This window comes from Embiotoca jacksoni, unplaced genomic scaffold (assembly GCF_022577435.1).
Source record: "Embiotoca jacksoni isolate LCO1_2020_lvr unplaced genomic scaffold, fEmbJac1.0.p SCAF_12, whole genome shotgun sequence".
NCBI classification, from domain to species: Eukaryota; Metazoa; Chordata; class Actinopteri; family Embiotocidae; genus Embiotoca; species Embiotoca jacksoni.
Window position 1 is genome coordinate 2,828,267 of NW_027185252.1, and position 19,355 is coordinate 2,847,621.

The following is a 19,355-nucleotide window of genomic DNA, read 5'->3' on the forward strand; positions in this document are numbered from 1 at the left end:
CACCCATCCCCGATTAAAGCGGGGAAATAGGTTGTGACAGCAGACGTCCTGCCCGGCCTTTCTCATACTTTCACATTAATTTGCTGATTCGTTTCTTCTCTGCTTGGGACCGACTGTACGTACGTGCACATTACGCACGTTACGTCCCCCGAGGCGTTTTGTTTTAGTTTGTATTATCAGGGCTTAAAAAAAAAAAAAAAAGCTAAAACGGTGAAGGACCTTGAGCTCGGCCAGAGGACTGAATGAAGCTCTGTGTCTCAGTGTGTGTGTGTGTGTGTGTGTGTGTGTTAAAACCTTAAAAATGACTCGCACTATCTCTCCTTTAGATTTAAACTTGTCATATAAATGTTAAAATATTTTATTAAGGCTGTTTAATTTGGTTCTGACGCAACTGTTCATGCGCAAAACTTGAACTTTTCCTCCTGCATTTGTCCAAAAAGTTTTGACGCTTGCTGCGGTTTTAAATCCACCTCAGTTATTTCTGTCATCCTGTTCAGTCCGGCTACACCGCAAAACTGCTCTAAGGTTTAATTAAATAAATCATTTCAGGCTTTTAATCCGATATTTTAAACATTTTTCCTGTATGTTTTTTTTTTGTTTTTTGTTTTTTAATTAGGGGAAAATAAAATGGCTGAAAGAGTCCAGTCTTACCTCTGCAGCATCACTCGGCTGTCTTTAATGTTCCAGTTGAAGGAGAAAGAGTGAAAAACATTTGGAGTCAGTTTCCTTTTTTCTGTGAATAAGAGAGAAGCGCTGCGTAAAAAAAAAAAATTTTTTTTTTAAAAAACGCGGCGGCGGCGGCTGCGGCGCTGCTGTGCAGCTGAGGATCCTTCAACTGAATGGATTATCTCCTGAGCTTTTGATGTCTCCTGGCCTCACCTCACAGGTGCTGCGCGCCGCTCGGCCTCTGCGTTAAACTCCCCGCGCCCCGCCGCCGTCCGAGCCTCTGCACCTGAGGGAGCCCGGGGCTCCGCGTGCGGCGCCGGGGCTCCTGCAACAACTGTGTTTTATGCATCATCGTTTTAATAAGCACCGACAACATCCCCGCAGATCCCCGCTTCCAATCCTGCCGGCTGAAGGGACAAAACTTTTCCCCCTCCTCTCCGCGCCGCCTAATCCCAGGCTTTACCAGCTCAGCATTAAGAAAATTCAACTGCAATTTGGGATTAGACAAAATACTCTTATTACAAAAGGTTGGTGCAACTTGATAACTTGATACTTGTTCAGGGGTTTATCTCGGGGTCTTACTCACATCGAGAGAAGAGGAGGAAAAAAAAAAAAAAACAAGAAACGCGGGGATATGTCAGAATAAACCGTCTCTTTTGTGTTGTGAGGGCCATATTTGTTGAATGGCCTTTTTGCATAATTTAACGGAACCAGTGTGAGTGTGTGAGAGTGTGTAGCCTGTGTGTGAGTGTGTAGCCTGTGTGTGAGTGTGTGTGTGTGTGTGTGTGTGTTCGCGCGCGCGCGCGCGCAGAGGAGAGGAGGGGTGCTGATATTTCGGCCCTCTGACTGCTCGGACTTCACATGTGGTGGAAATAAAAATATAAATGGATAAAAGGTGAAAGTGTTTGACCTCCATCCACAAACACAAATCAATTATACCCCTAAAAAAAATATGTCCCTCCCTCTCTGAGCTCCACCTCGCGCTCACATGTGTCTGCTTTATGTTGGATTTTGTGTGCGTAAAAGCACGAGCACACCTCGTTCCTGTGCAGAAAGGTGCGTTCAGGTGCCTCCACAACAAGCAGCATCCCTGCAGGCCTCCAACACTTTGTTCCCTTTTTTTTTTTTTTTTTGCTCCTCCGACTATTGATGTCTAAGTTTTTCTGTCAAAGTGCTCTCGTCGATGACTTTTAAGTCCCATCGGCCTCCACTTTGATTTCCCTCCTCACACACACACACACACACACACGTAAAAATGTAATTTCCATCCCTGCTCTCGCTCTCTCTCTCTCTCTCTCTCTCTCTCTCTCTGAACATTAGCTCGCTTTCAGCTCGTTTACACAAGTTTTTTTTTTCTGCAGAGACCCACAAAGACAGAGCTGCATCCCCGCGACCCTCACCGCCACGCGGGCCAAGACATTCAAAAATATTCTGTTTGTTTTGAGTGTGACGCGTTAAAAACGCATTAAAACCCGCAGGATTTGATTCAGTGACCGCAGCTTCTGGTGCACATTTTTCTTCTTCTTTTTCTTCCTCTTCTGTGGGTTCTTCTTTTTTTTTTTTTCCTCCGCAGTGAGTTGGAGGTCTGTCCCTATTAAACTTTACGTCAACCATCCTCAAATGTAATTCTAAATGGGGATTAAACCTCATTAATATTCATGAGTGTGTGTGTGTGTGTGTGTGTGTGTGTGTGTGTGTGTGTGTGTGTGTGTGAGAGAGAGAGAGAGAGAGAGAGAGAGAGAGCGAGAGAGGGAGGGGGGGGGGTATCACAATAAAAATCAAAATGGATAAATTTAACTTATTTCCCTCTTTTTTTTCCCCTCACGTTCACAGTTTGAATGAAAAAACTGAACAAATAGAAGAAACAGAAATAAAGACCTGAAATAAAAAAAATCTCGCGAGGCGCTGCGGCCTTTTCAGTGAATGTGTTTTGTGTTGTGGAGAAACTGACTCGCTGCTTTCTGTCAAACTGAGGCGGTTTTAAGCCTAAAAAAAAAAAAGAATAACTTTTCTTTATTTCTGATATTTTACTTCTCATGAAGCATTTTGAATCATGAAGTGGAGGAAAAATAAAACACTGACGCACCAGAAGAAGGAAAAAAAAAATGCAGCGAGGAAACAGTTTTAGTAGAAAATATGTTTCAGATGAAGGAAAAATCCGCAGATTTAGTTTCATGTCGAGGCTTCACAGATGCTCCTCTTCTGTTTTTTTTTTTGTTTTTTTTTTGAAAGAGCTTGCATGCTGATAATAAAACAAGAAGGTCTCGATGTGAAATGTGCATATCCTTTAAATTCTTCCTTTGCGCACTTTCCGAGCAGCAGAGCGGCCTGCAGCCTCCGGAGCGCCTTCTCCTGCAGGCCTGAGAAACATTTCCATCTTTTTAAAACCGCTCTGTGGTTTCTCTGGTCTCGGGACCCGGACCGAGAGGAAGGTGGTGGTGGTGGTGGGGGGGTAGGGGGGGGGTGCTAGGGGTTGGGGTGGGTGGGGGTGGGGGGTGGGAGTGGGAGTGGGCTCTCCCGGCTGCCTCTGCGCGTCCATAGGCCGTGCGTGCCGTCCGTCAGCACGAGGACGCGCCCTGATTGGCTGCAGGAGGCGGATCCGCAGGTGATCCTCCGCTCATAGAGGCGCGGGGCGGAGAGAAGGTGATCAATCTTCCATCCGTCTCCATTAGAAATCACCTCTGACAGACAACGACAAGCCCCCTGAAAGCAAATGAGTTTGATTTATTTGGCTGTAAAAACGGCCGGAACCGCACCGAGGACGCGGTGACGCCCGTTGTGCCGACAGCCTGCCTGCGCCTTTTCTCCGTGATGCTGCCTGGTTTGCGCACTGTTGTTTGTTTTTGAGCAAGTCTGCGGCTGCTGCTCGAGTTTTGTGCCCCGCAGACTTCCTGCTGCTGGATAATTTTACTCGCCTCTTGTGGTCCGAGGGCTCGGGAGAAGGGAAGGAGATAAACAAGGTAAACTTTCTGCTGGTTTCTTTCTCTGCTTTGTGCGCATTTTCACTCCAAAGCAACAAACCTCCGCTTCCCGAACGCAGAAACGGAACTTTTCCAAACACATTTTTATTTTTTTTATTATTTTTTTTTTTAAAGTCTTTTCTTGTTCAAATCCAACATGAATCTGATTTCAATTTCCACCGCCGCACGATGTTGCGAAATATCTGCGGAGATATGAATTAATCTGCTCCGCCGAGTGCTTCAGTCTGAACCGGATAAATTGAGTCAACTTCCTCTTGAGTAGATAATTTTCATATTTCTATTCCAATTCATTCCAGTCGAGTTTTATTGAGAGCAATTGGCCATTAAAGCGTTGGAAGCACTTAGTAGATAATTGGAGAGGCGTGTTTTGGTTTTTGTTAATTTATTTTGCTGATAAGAGCCCTTCTGAAACGCTCTCTCCCCGGAGGTCTAATCTAAATTCTAATTGAGTTCATTTGCACCGAGATCTCGTCTTTTCACTCCGGCCTGGCAGAGCTGGAAACGCGGTTTAAAGAGCCGCTGGAAGACGCGTTTAAGTTAGTTGGGGTTCGGTTTTGGTTCATTGTGAAAATAATCTCTCTAATTTAATTCGCAGCCTTTAAACTTCAGGGCTGTGTTTGATTTTATCATCCTGCACTCACGACTGAAAATCAAACTGTAGATTATTAAACGGGTCAGATTCATGTTTCAGGAGCTGTTGTTGAATATTTGGATAAACTTTGCTCGTTTTCCAGCAGAATTAAATCTATTACACATGTACATCTTTTAATTATTTAAAAGAGACAAAAGGGATAGAAAAATCACAATTGTGCTTTATATAAAATTGAAGTTTGCACTTTGTCTTTTATTCTGTAGAAATTCAAAAATCAAAACATAATTTTAACTTTTATTCAGTTGAGTTTGGTTTGCTCGTCTTTGTAGGTTTAAAATAGGAAACTGATTAATTCTGTCAAAAAAAACTAAAAGAGTATAAAAGATTCCTCTGATCCCATAAAAGCAGAATAATAGAAGCCGGCTGCTTTGGTTGGTGGATTTTAATTCTGATGTGGACCGAGTTGGTTCCTGAAGAGGACTGAGGATCCGCAGGAGTCCGGTTTGTGGTCAAAATCCACACAAAGTCTGACGACCCGAAACAAACAGAATGAGCGAGTACAGATGTGATTTTTATAGATTATCAAACCACATATACATAATCCAGGGAGCGCGTGACGGTGTGTGTGCAGGCCTTCACACACCAAACACACTGACGTTGTTTTCCGAGCAGCCTCCGAGTTTTATTTTTTAAGTTTGCTTTTATTTGAACTTTTTTTTACTTACAGTTCTTATAAAATATCACTGACTTTAAAATGTATACAATTTTGGAAAAAAAAAAATACATGTTCAATATATATATATATATTTTTTTTTTTTTTTTTTTTTTTTTTTTTTTTTACACTGGCTTGTGCTCCCACAGTAAAGGTCAGTCATTATTATTTTGATTTTAATTATTAATTACTGAGAGAAGACTGTGACTGACACGTTTATATTACAGGAAATTGCTTGCAGGAAATATAATAATAATAATAATAATAATAATATTCTGCAGGTATAAAACAGCAGGTGCTCTATAATAAATAAATGTAGGCTGCAGGTCAACATGCAGAAGCTGTGATTTATTTACATTTATTTCCAACTTGCTCCAGTTTCCTGCAGTTTCTGTTTATCTGTTGTTGTTTTTTTTACGGTTGTGAGGAGCTGTCAGGCTTGAAATGGGAATAAATTCTGCTTCATAAAAAAAAAATCTTTATCATTTTTTTGTCCTCTGGTCTTTTGAGTTGGAGCGTTTTTTTGTTTTTTTTTGCAGCCGTTTGACCCCCGTTATCCTCTGAAGTCTCCGATTATTACTGAAGGGATTTAATGTGCGTCTCTGGTTTAAAACCGTGAATTTATGCTGCACGAAATTCACGGTTTTATATCTTTCTATCGCCAAATATATTCACTGTAAGATTTCTTGGGAACCTTATGTGATGAGGTTTCTTTAGTTCTCTGCGTTTTCATGCTTTAATTGTCTCATAAATTGAAAATTAGGAAATTGTTTTTTTCTAAAAGAGATGGCAAAAAAAAAAAAAAATTACAAATATCATTTATATATGAAGTGTTTAAAATAAAAACCATGGAGGGAGATTGTTTCTCAGATTTTGGATAACAACATTTCTAAATTGTTCGGGTCCATTTCAGACTCGTTTACCATCCTGGACGCACAAACCTCGTGTATTTATTTACTGAAATGTTTCTAATATTTCCTCCCGTGTGTGTGCGCAGTGACTAGACTCGTTCCCCTGTCCCGCCAAGCTGCAGCATCGGGGGAAACCAAACTGGCCTGAGCTGGGTGGAGCAGTGACCGCCTGTAGCATGATGTCCTACCTCAAACAGCCCCCTTATGGCGTCAACGGCCTGGGGCTCAGCGGCGCTGCTATGGACCTGCTGCACCCCTCAGTGGGCTACCCAGGTAGGAGAACCCCCCCCTGCCCCCCCCCCCCCCCCACACACACACGCTCACACACACTTTAAACACACATCAATACACACCTTTTGAAAGATTAATATCACCTGCATCCAGTTTGTACCAGTAAACACGAGCTTCATCAAAGTGAAGAAAATGACTAAAAACATTCTGAAAAATACGCTTTTAAAAATGTTTTTATACAAATAATAATAACCTAATAATAATGAATTGGCAGTATAAAAACACATATAAGCATATGCTGCACATTAATAGAGATTTTAAAGTTGTTTAATTTTACCAGTGCTCTTCACTGTTGTACAATTAATGTATTAACTTGTCCGTGTGTTTAGAAAGATATAAACTATGAATCAGCAAGACCACTTTACGATCAAATAATGACAAAACAATGTTCAATAATAGGACGTACAACAACACAATTAATGTGGCCTACAAAAACAAACAAAAACAAAAATCCTAATTGTTTTCTAGTCGTGTCACCTTTCAGCTGCTTTGACCTCATCTGCAGCAGAACAGATGTTTGTCTCACAAAAAAAAAAAAAAAGAAAAGAAAATGGTTATTTCCAGGGTGACGATTTCCGTTTTTTATTGACGGTTCTCCGGTGGTTTCTTTCCCGCAGCGACTCCCAGGAAGCAGCGGAGGGAGCGGACGACCTTCACCCGCTCCCAGCTCGACATCCTGGAGGCTCTGTTCGCCAAAACCCGGTACCCGGACATCTTCATGCGGGAGGAGGTCGCGCTGAAAATCAACCTGCCCGAGTCCAGAGTCCAGGTAAGAAAATAAATAAATAAATAAATCCAAAAAAAAGAAAGAAAAGAAGCTTTTAAATCTCCCAACGATTCAATTTATGACCGTAAATGAGCCTCCAGCTCCGGTTAACTAACTCCACGTGTTTCTGAAGACACGGTTTAAACTTTTCAATTATAACATTTAAAAAAAAAGTAATATCAGCTAATTATGTTCTCGCAAGTTGTCGAGTTAAGTTTTGAGTGCAGAAATTTTATTTTTAAACGTTTTATAATTTTTTTTTTTCCTTCGGTTTCATCCGCGTGGACCGTCAATGACGTAATTTGTGATTAAACGTTAATTAGTTCATGTTGGCTAGCTAGCACGTGCAATACCGTCGACTGTGTCCAGTAATTTGTGCAGTATTCATATAAATAAATATTTCCATAGTACTTCTCCATGTATTCTAAACGGAGGCTCGTTTAATTCACTAATTTAAGAGGAAAAAAGGAGATGGGTGATTTTTTTTAGATCATTTGAGGCCTGGAACCAGTGACGTCACAGACTTTAAACCCCTTTTGAAGGACAGAAACGAGCATATAGATTTACAACTGTTAAAGTTAAGACTTTGATTATTATTACACAAACCAGTTTGATAATTAATTACTGGGAAAGTGACCGTAAAGTGTCACCTGTGAGAACAGGCAGCCTGATGGAGACTGCCGTTGTTGTTGTTTATTTTTTTAAATCTCTTGAACCTTTTGTTATTGTTTTAGCTCAGTTTACTGGTTCATTTCTCCTTATTCAGTCACACAAACTTCAACAGCACATTATTTCACGTCTTTATTAGCCTCCAACAGACAAAACAGTTTGTACATGTTGATGTAAACTACATTTCAAACAAGAATTCTTTTGTATTTTTTTTGTATTTTTTTTTTTAGCAGAATCAGCTGATAATTAGTTTATTATTTAATGCGATCCAGCAATAATCTGATCTGAAATGTGGGATCTGTACTGAAGAGGCCGGGACTATCTCTGCAAACACTCGCCGAACATTTCACTGGTGTACGACAACTTTGAACAAATACGACTCCTTGAAAGGCTTTAGGGGGGAAAACCAAGGCAGTGCGCACACACACACACACACACACACACACACACACACACACACACACACACACACACACACACACACAGTCTGAGTTATTTTCAGAATGTGTGTGTGAAACAAAATGCTCTACACGATCCTACCCTCTCGGCGCTCTAGAGTTACCTACTGTGTGGTGAAACCCAAGAGCCTGTTATCTTAGAGCCGTCTACCAGGTATGAAATTGGACCCCTGGCCGGTCCAAGCGAAGAGGCCGGGGTGGAAATGAACCTTGATGCCTAATAACCCCCAATTTTCCTCCATAATGTACTCCCAGCGTGGCCCAGGAGGTTGTTTTTTTCCCCCCTCCTCTTCTTTTTTTTTTTTTTTTTGGTATGAAATGCTGAGGTTGGTGCTGTGTCCGGTTTCTAACTCCTGGCTGGTGTTCTCCGTCGTAGGTGTGGTTCAAGAACAGGAGGGCCAAGTGTCGCCAGCAGCAGCAGAGTGGCAGCAGCGCCAAAGCCAGGCCGCCCAAGAAGAAGTCCTCTCCGGCCCGGGAGAGCACCGGGTCCGAGAGCAGCGGCCAGTTCACGCCTCCCGCCGTCTCCAGCACGGGCTCTTCCTCCTCTTCCTCCTCGTCCACCAATCACACGGGTCCGGCGGCGCTCAGCAGCACCTCTACCTCCATCAGCACCGTCTCCTCCATCTGGAGCCCCGCCATCTCCCCAGGAAACGCCCCCGCTCCCGCCGTGGCGCCGCTCCCCGAGCCCGGACCCCCGTCCAACGCCTCCTGTATGCAGCGTTCGATGTCGGGCTCCGCCGCCGCCGCCGCCGCCACTTCCTACCCCATGTCCTACAACCAGACGCCGGGCTACGGCCAGGGCTACCCCGCCCCCTCCAGCTCCTACTTCAGCGGCGTGGACTGCGGCTCCTACCTGGCCCCCATGCACTCCCACCACCACCCCCACCAGCTCAGCCCCATGACGGCCTCGTCCATGTCGGGCCACCCGCACCACCACATCAGCCAGTCGTCGGGCCACCACCACCACCACCACCACCACCAGGCCTACGGAGGCTCCGGCCTGGCCTTCAACTCCTCCGACTGCCTGGATTACAAAGAGCAGACTGCAGCCTCCTCGTGGAAGCTCAACTTTAACACCACAGACTGCTTGGACTACAAAGACCAGGCCTCCTGGAGGTTCCAAGTCTTGTGATCAGGCTCTTTCTTTTTTTTTTGTTTTGTTCTTTTTCCTCTTCCTTCCCTCCCTGCTCGTCCGCTCCCTCGTCTTTTTATTTGTATTTTTCCAGATTAGCTTATTGCTTGTTTTTAAAGACAAAAAGAGTTTATGAACCATAAGATAACAAGATAGCAGCAGCAATGCTCACCAATTGGACCTTTTTTTTTTTCTTTCTCCTTTTCCTTTTTCTTTTTCATCTCCCTCTCGTCCCGTTTTAAAAAGAAAACTTAAAAAAAAAAAGAAAAGAGAAACAGTCCTCGAGTCCTGTGAAGAGAACACGTCGGGAGCAGCTTCCTGACGACGAAGAATGGGTTTTTAAGACGCCCCCTTCTTGGATGAGCTTAACAGAACTGTTTTTCAACACAAGAGAAAAAGTCATTTCAACCAAACTCCTTTGACCACCAGCTCTCTGGATGGGAGGAATATTTTCCCCTCTGGGGCACCGACAGGAACTGCCTGCAGTGCCCTCTTACCTCCGACCCAATCAAATCCTGTATAGTTTTTATTTCTGAAATTTGTTATTTTAGGATGACAAGAGATTTTTAGTCAGCTGCACCGAGGAGCTGAAATATGTAAATATGTATTTGGGTCAGTTACAGTGACCATGTTTAGTTGGTGTTTTTTCCGAATTTGAAATTGTTTATTACCACTTTGGGAGAAAAAAAAGAAAAAAAAAAACTGTATGTAAATCTTTCCAAATATTCCAAAGAGAACAAATTGGCCATAAAGTTCAGCTTTTATATACGTTGTTTTACTCAGACAAAAAAAAAAAATATATATGTTTTGGCAATTTGAAATGTCTCGGAAAACTAAATCTAAAAACCTAGATGCAGAAGTACTCCGGGCGTCCGTCCAGGGTGCACTTTGTTTTCCGGATATTATTATTCTAGCCTCTACATTTTCCAACCAGACCTCCTCTCTTGGGCATTGTCGTGATATTGGACATGTTTGAACCGCAGCACTTGGCTTGATATTGGAGTCAAAGCATTTTTTTTTTTAATTATTATTATTATTATTATAATAATTCTTTTGGAGAGGAAATGTGGATTTATAGCTCCAAAATGACAGTGAGATGTTGAATGTATCTTTAAGGCGACCACCCTTACATACATGTTCATCCAATAAAGATCCGTTAAGTCATATTTATTTTCCACAGTGGATTCTGTCTCGGTTTGATTCCCAACAGGGAGTCCAAGTTGTTCCCTTTTTTTTTTTTCTTTTTTTTTTAGATGCATGTACACCAGCAAATTACAACATTGCCGTTTTCTCTCATTTGAACTAGTCACACTTTTATTTAAAAGCTTGTTGATTTTGTTTTTGCCTAATTATAACCGGGTAAATGCAAATTAGTCCGTAATTAAAACAAGCCGTGAACGCACAGGCCCTGCATTTCCATTTTAGAGAGCAGCCGTTTAATCCTCTCTGTCTCTGCCTTAAATTGAAATACTAACATCTCCTTGCTTCAGGGAGACCAAGTGTTTTCTTGTTTTTTTTTTTTTTACTTCGGAGTTAAAAAGCCCCAAATATTGAGCCGGGAGACATTTGATCGAGGCGTAATTGAATGCAGCGCTGTAATGGTGTGATAATTACTCCTGCGCCCTGAGTTGGTTTCTCCAAAATAACCTGCAGGAATTTCGCTGCCTCTGATGCGGTAATTACGTAGGTGGGGCAGGTTAGGGGGTCAGATGGAAGAGCGTGTGTGCGCGCACGCCTTTAATACGTTTATGCTCACGGGCATAAACGTATTATAAAAGAGGGGGAAGAAGAAATATATATATATATATATATATATATATACATATATATATATCATATATATATAATATATATATCGCGTCAGTTCTCTGGCAAGGTTGTTTTGGACGAGCGTGTTTGGAGCCACGAAGGCCGCACTGAGAGCAGAGGAGGAGGTGCAAGCAGAGCGGGGCTCACGCTAATTAATTGCCCCAATAAAACTGCGTCCTTGTGTAAAGAAATTAGTCCCAAAGGAGCAGGTTGTGCACGTTTTTATTTTAATGAAGACAAATACGACCTTTTTTTTTTTTTTTCTTCTTCTTCATGAGACTAGTTTATGCTTAATTTCTGTCTTGACAGTTTAGTGGCCTACGGTACAGTTTTAATATTTATCTATAAAATGTCCACAAATATATACTTTATCATTGCATATTTTGCCCAATTAACAATCAAAAATCTCAAAGGTCTTATTATCGTATAATTCCACTTAAGGTAAAGAAAAGGCGACAAAACGTCTGAGGGACAGAAACCAGCAGAGGTGTTTTATTTAATCGATTATAATCAATCAATCAATCAATCAATCAACAAATAGAAGCTAGTTTTCTGTCAATCCAGCAGCCTGATTGGGGCAGTTTTATCACTGTTTGGGAGGAAACAACATTTCGTCTTCATAAAAGTGATATTTCTCGTGTTTTGTTGCAGCAAGATTAAAAAAGTCACATCGAGTGAAATTGTGTGAACTTGTAAGGAGCGTTTGCGCGTTGAATTTCTTCCGATTTAAACGATCACGAGCCAAAGAATGTTTGGAAACTAATGCGTCTAACGATGATCAATAACGTCTGAAGCAGAAGGAACAAACGGACCTCCATAAATTATTTTATATTTCGGTCTGAATTATCTCCGGTAATTCCTCTTTTTCCGGGTAGTTTTGACTCTCGAGGCCTCTAAAAAAATATATAAAAAAATCCTCCAAATGAAACAATCAGCTCGTGAGGAAAAAGGTCACAACTTGCTTCATTTTAAAGGGCAACAAGCTAAAAAAAAAATGTGGGAATGGATCTTTTCGTCGTAATCCCTCCGATCAAACCGATCAGATTAGGATCCTAATCGATGGCCTACATATTGCAGCCTGCTGAGAGCCTGTTTCAGCTGCCGCGTGTTTTCTCTCTCTCTCTCTCTCTCTCTCTCTCTGTCTTTATGTAAATGAATCTCGCAGCAGCTGAATAAATATCTGCCTACCAGGACATTAAACATGTTTGCGCCAAGACGCGCAAACAGCGCAGCGAGTGTCCGCCAACAGCGGCGGATTTGTTCGGATCCGCATCAAAACAAACATTTGCGACCAATCTTGCGCGATTGTTGAAGGAGTTTGAAGGAGCCACAGGTCTCTGACGAGGCAGCTGTTCACCTTCAAACAGCGACAGAAAGGCAAAAGAGCGCTCCTGACAAAAGAGGAGAAGATCCGTTAATAAGTGTTTCCTGTGAGCGTGCGGAGGCGCAGCCGACGAGTCGAACACGCAGAGGACACACGTTTGTCTGCCGCCTTTAAGACGCACGTTTACTCCTTCAAAGAGCTGCACAGGAGAAAAAGATGGAAACTAAAGGCCAAAATAGAAATGTCTTGCTTTAAAATAAAAGGGAATTCATTTGAACGGAAACTTCGTCCTGCAGATATTTAATTCTCCACGCTGCTGGTGGACTCCAGAGTGGGTTTTCTTCCACGTGCAGGAATGAAAACAGCCTGAAATGTTAACGTGGTGTTGTGCAAAAAAAAAAAAAAAAAGTACTTTATGATTGTTTAAAGCTGTAAAATTAAACTACAAATGCAAAAATGTCACATCTTATTTAAGATAAACTGCATTAAAAAAAAAAAACATATTCCATTCTCATCAGCTTTCTGTGGCTGATGAAGTAAATATTTGTAATCTATTTGTCATCAAAACGCTCCAGAAAGATATTCTTGCATAAATTTTAATTGATCATGTTGCTGCTTCAGCTGCTGGCAGTTTTACTTTGGGGTTAAATTAAGGAACTCACAGTTTTCTCTATAGAAAATTAAGAGAATGTTTCCCCCCAATTTTCAGAAAAATGCTTATGAAAAATATTCAAAAGTTACATTTTAAGGTAAATCAAACTCTCAAATAAAACAAATTGTATACTTTATTTTATACTTACTTTATACTTCCTGTTTTGTTTTGTTTCTGACTTTTTGGTTATTTTGGTTATTTATGCCACAGGGGAGGATATTAATTTGACTTTTAACAATGCAATCTTGTGCATTTACTGTAAAAACATTATAAAACACAAACCAGCTTCAGTAACTTTCTACAAACTTCCTTAAACACCTGAAGTTTAGTGCTGAAAGGCCCTTAATGTTTAAAACACACCTTAAATCATCCTCCTCTAACCTTTAAATGATCCCTCACGGATATGAAGATTGTATAGAAATCACAATCGACCCTTTAGGAGGATGGAAATGATTATAAAACAACGAGGAATGCGTTGCAAAATATGCAAAAAACAGCATCCAGAAAAGCCAAACATGTTGACGCCAACGTGTTTCCTCGCTTGAACTGTAACGAGCTTCACGAATGAAGAGAGTGTGAGAAACAAAAACACCTTCGACGAGGTTCAGCAGAGATTAAGTTGATGATATCATCCAGTCAAATAGTTCCTCTCTTTGTTCGAGAAGCATGTTCCTCGATCAGCGTCTGAATTCTTTTAGAGCTTTGAGGAGACTTTAGCTAAACACCAGCATGGGGGTTTAATTGAGGACACGACCGATTGCTGGTATTTAAAATCTTCCAATCAGGTCTGTTGCTTGAATTTTCTCACAGCAGGGGCAGAAAAAGCCTCTAAAAAAAATAAATAAATCGTGACTGAGACGATTAAAGCCTTAAAAGTTCAACCGATAAATACAAAAACGGACATACGTCTGATATTTACGCATGAAATTAAGAAGCTGCTGCACCGGTTGTGTTTGGAGAGCGTGTGGCCGGTGTTGTTTCAACCCGAGCCGAGGGTCTGACGCCTTCGTGCTCCGTTCAATGGGGTCGATCGGTTCCACCACGACGTTTGACCTTTTGACCTCTCGCCCGCTCCGGCGAAGGCGCCTTAATGTGGGCGGACTGGAAACTGTTGACATTCTGTTCACACTTTGTCCAGGAAATGAACTGGAACCGCGCCGGACCCGCTTTTGCACGAGTGGCTGCGATTCGTATCTGGGAAGGTGAAGGAGAGACAGACGGAGGAGATAAAGGCACCGAGCCGGACTGATCCTCCAGTGTTTGGTTTGCGAGACCTCGCCGGCCTCGATAAGTCAGCGTGTGTGTGAGAGAGAAAGAGATTCGAAAGGACCGGGAGATGCGCTGATAGCAGCCTGCATGCTGGGACTGTTTTCTTGTCTTCCATTTCCATGCAGGACAGGAAAGAAAACAACACTCGCGCTCGTCTGTCATTGGCTGTCGGCTGTCGCCAGACCTTGGCGTCCTGGTGTGTTCATAGGCCGGTATGGAGAGTGAGAGGTGACACGGAGGAGGATTATATTTACCTGGGAGGTTAATCTGGGGTCAACTGTACACCGACATGGGTGTAGTCCGGGCCACCGTCTCCGGTTTCTCTGCTTTGTCAGGCGAGGCCTCGCTTTCTTTCCTTTTTCCTTCTTGCGTCTTGTTTTGTTATCAAATCTGGAGACCAAAAAAAAAAAAAAAAAAAAGGTCACTGCGGAAGATTTCTTTTTTTTGTAACCTTTTTTTTTTTTTTGGTCAAATTTCAAAATGTTGAAACGAAGCCAGCGGCGACCTCTTGAATCCGCCATCCAAACTCAAAGAGGGCGAAGGTAGCGTTGGTGGCTGTGAGGGGATTTCACAGTTGAGTCCAGGTGGCCAACACGGCCGAGCCGGTGGAGTGAAAGCAGCTTAGTCACCCCGACGGCACAAGGCGCTGAGAGCATTCATGAAATTCCTCGTAGGTTTGGATTCTTCGGTCGAGCAGAGGAGCCAGTCGGGACAATTCGTCTTAAAAAAAAAAAAAAAAAAGCAATTAATATTATTTCTAAGCTCCTAAATGATTGAAAAGACATTAAGCTCAAATGTTTTACCGTGCTCACATTCCCGGTTTCGCTCGTCAAGCACGCTAACGTGTTATTTTGCAAATTAATACGAAGGACGTCTGAAGAGGTTGGAGATGCAAAAGGCGATCAGAACGTTTCCACCGTTGGTGTCGCTCTCGAATGGAAAGCAGCAGCACGACGTGCGCTGAACACGTGGAAGCTGAAACCTTCACGAGTCAGTATTCCAACACCGCTGGTTCACGGGCACGTTTGCGTTTCTTTTTGAGCAAAGAGCGCCGATCAAATTTTGTTTCAAACTCGGGAACTCGGAAAATCCGCGGCGATGAAGCGGCGAGGGCTGTCGAGGCGTTTTGAGTGACAATCGAGTTTGAAGAGTGGCAGAAGTGAAACCAGGATGTGGTTTTCTCGTGCGCCGTGGATTCGTCCTCCGGGGTCCGACCGTCAACACCGAGTTCTACTGTGACGTGCGGTCAGGTCAAAATTGCAAATGTGCAAATGTGCCCGTACCAGGGGGGGGGGGGGTCACAAATAAACATGACTCACTCTGGTGCTGATGTTGATCAAGCGACGTAACTTGGAACATTTATTCCCGCAGGTTGTAGCTGCTGCACTCGTTTCACGTGCAACAGAAACAGTCCGACACCGTTTGGTACCGCCTCGTATTGTTAAGTTCGGGTCAAAAACCAAAGAATTTGTGACGAAATTCAGCAGCCAAGTTGGGACGGTTGATTCCGACGGGGAACACAAACCAAATTTGGCATATCTCAACCTCACGGTGGCACTGGCGCTAATATTATCATAAATTCAATCAAAAAAATGTGTTGGGATACTTGGGACACGTCCAAGTTCCACACGCAGCTGGGATTTCTAAATTTAATACTAAAATCAGAGCAGAGAAAGGTTTCTCTTCTTAGATTTGAGTGAAGCTAATCGCTAACATCCAGGCAGAGAAAGCTGTTCTGAGGTCGGCGGAGCAGTCAAACGCTTCCTTCCTTGTTTCTTTCCTCCTTTGAAGTAGCTGATGGGAAATCAGACAAGACCGGACCGCTGAACGCGTCTCCGTCTCCCTGCAGAGAAAGACTCACTTCACATCTGACTTTAAGAGAGCGGTTGCTGTTTCTGATGACATCCTCGTTTCCTTCCCGGCGAGTCGGTTGCGTCACAGTGAGGAGGGATGGATTAGAAAGGCATTCGCTTGTATTATCTCATCTGGAAAGGATGCGGCAGACCCTCGTCCCAAGTCACAACTTGTCTTCTCCCAGCAGCCCTCCAGACCTGAGAGCTTAATGGAGGCTTGTTGACCTGCAGGCTTCGGTGTTTCCCAGCGAGGACGTTGTCTTCGCCTGTAAACAGTCTGCCGCCCCGTTTCCCTTTTCGTTTAGTTTGTTATTCAGCGACAAATTTCTCTTCACAAATGGAGCCAGAGGGCAGGAAGAGAGGAAAAAATAGCTCAAATCTGGAGCCTGCTTGAAAATGAAGCGCGAAGTCTCTAAATGCGGAAATAAGTTATGATTGAACAGACGGTCTTTTCTGTTATGATTCAAAAAGTCATTTAGAAACAAATGCAAATGTAGTTATCTTACTTAAATTTAGAGTCTCAAAGGGAGTTAAAAATCTCCTGAACAAACGGTTGTTTTGGAGGTTTTGGATTACTATATAGTAATGCTATAGTTATAGTCAAACTATAGCGTGTCGTCCGAAATGTGAAAAAAAAGTCACACTATAGCGTGTCGTCCGAAATGTGAAAAAAAAGTCATACTATAGCGTGTCGTCAGAAATATGATAAAAAAGTCACACTATAGCGTGTCGTCAGAAATATGATAAAAAAGTCACACTATAGCGTGTCGTCAGAAATATGAAAAAAAAAGTCATACTATAGCGTGTCGTCAGAAATATGAAAGAAAAGTCATACTATAGCGTGTCGTCAGAAATATGAAAAAAAAGTCACTCTATAGCGTGTCGTCAGAAATATGATAAAAAAGTCACACTATAGCGTGTCGTCAGAAATATGAAAGAAAAGTCACACTATAGCGTGTCGTCAGAAATATGATAAAAAAGTCACACTATAGCGTGTCGTCAGAAATATGAAAGAAAAGTCATACTATAGCGTGTCGTCAGAAATATGAAAAAAAAGTCATACTATAGCGTGTCGTCAGAAATATGAAAAAAAAAGTCATACTATAGCGTGTCGTCAGAAATATGGTCAAAAAGTCATACTATAGCGTGTCGTCAGAAATATGAAAAAAAAAGTCATACTATAGCGTGTCGTCAGAAATATGGTCAAAAAGTCATACTATAGCGTGTCGTCAGAAATATGAAAAAAAAGTCACACTATAGCGTGTCGTCAGAAATATGATAAAAAAGTCATACTATAGCGTGTCGTCAGAAATATGAAAAAAAAGTCACACTATAGCGTGTCGTCAGAAATATGAAAAAAAAGTCACACTATAGCGTGTCGTCAGAAATATGATAAAAAAGTCATACTATAGCGTGTCGTCAGAAATATGATAAAAAAGTCATACTATAGCGTGTCGTCAGAAATATGAAAAAAAAGTCACACTATAGCGTGTCGTCTGAAATATGGTCAAAAAGTCACACTATAGCGTGTCGTCAGAAATATGAAAAAAAAGTCATACTATAGCGTGTCGTCAGAAATATGAAAAAAAAGTCACACTATAGCGTGTCGTCAGAAATATGATAAAAAAGTCATACTATAGCGTGTCGTCAGAAATATGAAAAAAAAAGTCACACTACAGCGTGTCGTCAGCAATATGAAAAAAAAGTCACACTATAGCGTGTCGTCAGAAATATGAAAAAAAAGTCACACTATAGCGTGTCGTCCAAAATATAAAAAAAAGTCATACTATAGCGTGTCGTCAGAAATATGATAAAAAAGTCATACTATAGCATGTCGTCACAAATATGAAAAAAAGACATACTATAGCATGTGGTCAGAAATATGAAAAAAAAGTCACACTAGTGTGTCGTCAGAAATATGAAAAAAAAGTCATACTATAGCGTGTCGTCAGAAATATGAAAAAAAAGTCACACTATAGCGTGTCGTCAGAAATATGATAAAAAAGTCATACTATAGCGTGTCGTCAGAAATATGAAAAAAAAAGTCACACTACAGCGTGTCGTCAGCAATATGAAAAAAAAGTCACACTATAGCGTGTCGTCAGAAATATGAAAAAAAAGTCACACTATAGCGTGTCGTCCAAAATATAAAAAAAAGTCATACTATAGCGTGTCGTCAGAAATATGATAAAAAAGTCATACTATAGCATGTCGTCACAAATATGAAAAAAAGACATACTATAGCATGTGGTCAGAAATATGAAAAAAAAGTCATACTATAGCATGTCGTCAGAAATATGAAAAAAAGTCATACTATAGCATGTCGTCAGGAATTTGAAAAAAAAGTCACACTAGTGTGTCGTCAGAAATATGAAAAAAAAGTCACACTATAGCGTGTCGTCAGAAATATGAAAAAAAAGTCACACTAGTGTGTCGTCAGAAATGTGAAAAAAAAGTCACAGTATAGCGTGTCGTCAGAAATATGAAAAAAAAGTCATACTATAGCGTGTCGTCAGAAATGTGAAAAAAAGTCATACTATAGCATGTCGTCAGAAATATGAAAAAAAAGTCATACTATAGCGTGTCGTCAGAAATATGAAAAAAAAGTCATACTATAGCGTGTCGTCAGAAATATGATAAAAAAGTCACACTATAGCATGTCGTCACAAATATGGAAAAAAAGTCATACTATAGCATGTCGTAAGAAATATGGAAAAAAAGTCATACTATAGCGTGTCGTCAGAAATATGATAAAAAAGTCACACTGTAGCGTGTCGTCAGAAATATGAAAAAAAGTCATACTATAGCGTGTCGTCAGAAATATGAAAAAAAAGTCACACTATAGCGTGTCGTCAGAAATATGATAAAAAAGTCATACTATAGCGTGTCGTCAGAAATATGATAAAAAAGTCACACTATAGCATGTCGTCACAAATATGGAAAAAAAGTCATACTATAGCATGTCGTAAGAAATATGGAAAAAAAGTCATACTATAGCGTGTCGTCAGAAATATGATAAAAAAGTCACACTGTAGCGTGTCGTCAGAAATATGAAAAAAAGTCATACTATAGCGTGTCGTCAGCAATATGAAAAAAAAGTCACACTATAGCGTGTCGTCAGAAATATGAAAAAAAAGTCACACTATAGCGTGTCGTCAGAAATGTGAAAAAAAAGTCACAGTATAGCGTGTCGTCAGAAATATGAAAAAAAAGTCATACTATAGCGTGTCGTCAGAAATGTGAAAAAAAGTCATACTATAGCATGTCGTC

At 41.4% G+C, this 19,355-nt stretch overlaps 1 protein-coding gene across 1 annotated transcript; it reads left to right on the plus strand.

Moving 5' to 3' along the window:
- Positions 1-3,364: 3,364 nt before the first annotated feature.
- otx1 (orthodenticle homeobox 1) lies at positions 3,365-10,344 on the plus strand. Its single transcript, XM_069144211.1, has 4 exons — positions 3,365-3,626; positions 5,949-6,135; positions 6,771-6,922; positions 8,423-10,344. The coding sequence occupies exons 2-4, from the start codon at positions 6,039-6,041 to the stop codon at positions 9,176-9,178; spliced, it is 1,005 nt and encodes a 334-aa protein (XP_069000312.1). The 5' UTR covers positions 3,365-3,626; positions 5,949-6,038; the 3' UTR covers positions 9,179-10,344.
- The last annotated feature ends 9,011 nt before the right edge of the window (positions 10,345-19,355 follow it).

Coding starts and splice junctions, on each gene's coding strand:
- otx1 (XM_069144211.1), top strand. CDS start 6,039: ATGATGTCCTACCTCAAACAGCCCCCTTATGGCGTCAACGGCCTGGGG. Junction 6,136..6,770: donor CCCCTCAGTGGGCTACCCAG/GTAGGAGAACCC, acceptor TCTTTCCCGCAG/CGACTCCCAGGAAGCAGCGG. Junction 6,923..8,422: donor TGCCCGAGTCCAGAGTCCAG/GTAAGAAAATAA, acceptor TCTCCGTCGTAG/GTGTGGTTCAAGAACAGGAG.